The sequence below is a fragment of the Chiloscyllium plagiosum genome, chromosome 1 (genome assembly GCF_004010195.1).
Source record: "Chiloscyllium plagiosum isolate BGI_BamShark_2017 chromosome 1, ASM401019v2, whole genome shotgun sequence".
NCBI classification, from domain to species: Eukaryota; Metazoa; Chordata; class Chondrichthyes; order Orectolobiformes; family Hemiscylliidae; genus Chiloscyllium; species Chiloscyllium plagiosum.
Window position 1 is genome coordinate 148,726,565 of NC_057710.1, and position 1,907 is coordinate 148,728,471.

Consider the following 1,907-nt stretch of genomic DNA (forward strand, 5'->3'; position numbering starts at 1 on the left):
TTAAGTCTTATATAACTCTTCTTCTAAACTGGTAAGGTGGAGCTGGAGACGGTCACTGAGGAAGACGATGCAGCGGTGAAAGCACATTTTTGGCAAACACTTTCAAACACTAGGAAGGAGGTAGAAACTAATGAGGAAGAACAAATCAAAAGATTAAAATAGAAATCCAGTCAGACAGAAGGGCATAACATTTTCAAGGTGGGAATGCGTGGAAGAGAAGTGGCAGTGAATTAACCATTCAAATAAAAACAAACTACTGCAGATGTTGGAAATCTGAAACAATGCTGGAAAAGTCTTTGCTTTTTATTCAAAAATCATGTTGTCTATTTTAAAGGCAAAATATTCCCCATACTGTAAACTAAGATCAAAACAGAAAACATTCAGCACACAGGCACCTGTGGAATGAGAAACTTTGAATGTTATGATATGTAAATTATATGCATTTTAGACATATCTCACATGCTGATGAGTTTATGGATGCTTTGAAAGAAAATCCGAAAAAAAGGTTTAATCATTTAATCAGTTCAATTTTATTTAGTATGTAAATAGAATGATTATTTTCAGAAGAACTTTATCATTAATTTGCCCATTACAGTCTTTCCAAATGAAACGAACAGGTATAGAAAAACAAGTAACATGATTCTTGTTAAAAGGTTATTATTTTGCAAAAGGAAAGACAGAATTAGACAATTCAATATAAAATTGTTCTGAGCGATGAACTGATTGTAAGCTTATGTATCAAATTGTTTTTCAATTTGAATGGAAACACTTGAATCATATTGCTTGAAACTTGATGTTGCCGAAAAAAAATCCCTTCATCTCGAATACAGTAGGCTCGCACGACAAACTTTTGTAATGCCTTAAAATACGAGCTCTTTATGTATTTTGAAGTTTTTTTTTCTTAACTCAATGTTACCTAGACAAAACGTTACAGTCTTTCATTTAGAACGGTGAAACAGATTGCAAGTACACCTAATTCAAAAGAATTTTTGACATCAGCTTCGTTTGCAGCTGGTTAAATGTCGACAAGTTCAGCTTTTTTTCGGACCGTAATTACGTAACAAAAATAATATGAGTCCCTACCCGGTCAGGGGTTAAAGAGAATGCACGGTTGAACTTTAGGTGGCAAACAGGCCACTCTAAAACATGTATTGCAATATGCAAACAATTAACAGGGCTGTTTTTATTTTGCACCGGTCTGCAGTTTGAGGGGTGGAGGGAGGAGGAGGAGGAGGGGGGGTAAGTGCTCGTCTCGAATGTATCCCTGCGAGCCGAGCGGCACCTTTACTTGTCGTCCCTGCACTTGCCCTTTGATCTCGAGATTAGTGTTAGGGTTGGAGCAGCAGAGTCTCGCACCGCCAACCTCCCTCTCTCACAGACAGACAGACACTCACTCAGTCACCCACCCACCGGGGCCACGGCCGGTCGGCCAGGTGCATCCTGTGTGCGGCTCCCTGCCCCTCCAGCGCCTGACACTCACACACAGACACTTTTTTTTCTTTTAAAAAAAAACATATATTTATTTGTTGCTGGCGAGTGTGCCGCCACAAAACACACACACACACGCACAGAGAAGAAAAGCGTTTTTTTTTTAAAAAAAAGAGAGGAGAATGTGAAGAGAAAATGGTTTGAAAAAAAAAGAGAGTTGTGGGGAGGAAGGAAAATGCCCAGGAGAAAGCAGGAGCAGCCGAAGCGCCTACCTTATTCGCGTAAGTGCTGTGGGGTTGGGAGTGAGAGTGTGTGTGTGAGTGAGTGAGTGAGAGAGCGCGCGGCCGTTGGCGCGGCGGCGGCAGCAGCAGCGGCGGCTCGAGCTTGGGGCTCGAGCCCCGGGTTCGGCTGTAGGTGACAGAGGTGAAGCTGACAAAGACACTCCGGGGGCGGGAGGGGGGGGGCACGCGCGCGGCGGC

The 1,907-nt window shown here is 42.5% G+C and overlaps 1 protein-coding gene across 5 annotated transcripts in view; it reads left to right on the forward strand.

The window, feature by feature from the left end:
* The first annotated feature begins 1,241 nt into the window (after window positions 1-1,241).
* Window positions 1,242-1,907, forward strand: part of znf827 (zinc finger protein 827) — a 126,510-nt gene continuing 125,844 nt past the window's right edge. For 2 of the 5 annotated variants that reach the window (XM_043699088.1, XM_043699079.1), the window contains exon 1: window positions 1,246-1,709. In XM_043699088.1, coding sequence (XP_043555023.1) covers window positions 1,664-1,709 — 46 coding nt within the window. In that variant the 5' untranslated portion in view covers window positions 1,246-1,663. Of the gene's footprint in view, window positions 1,710-1,907 lie in introns of all 5 variants that reach the window. The other 3 variants (XM_043699097.1, XR_006312960.1, XM_043699071.1) reach the window with 3 other exon arrangements.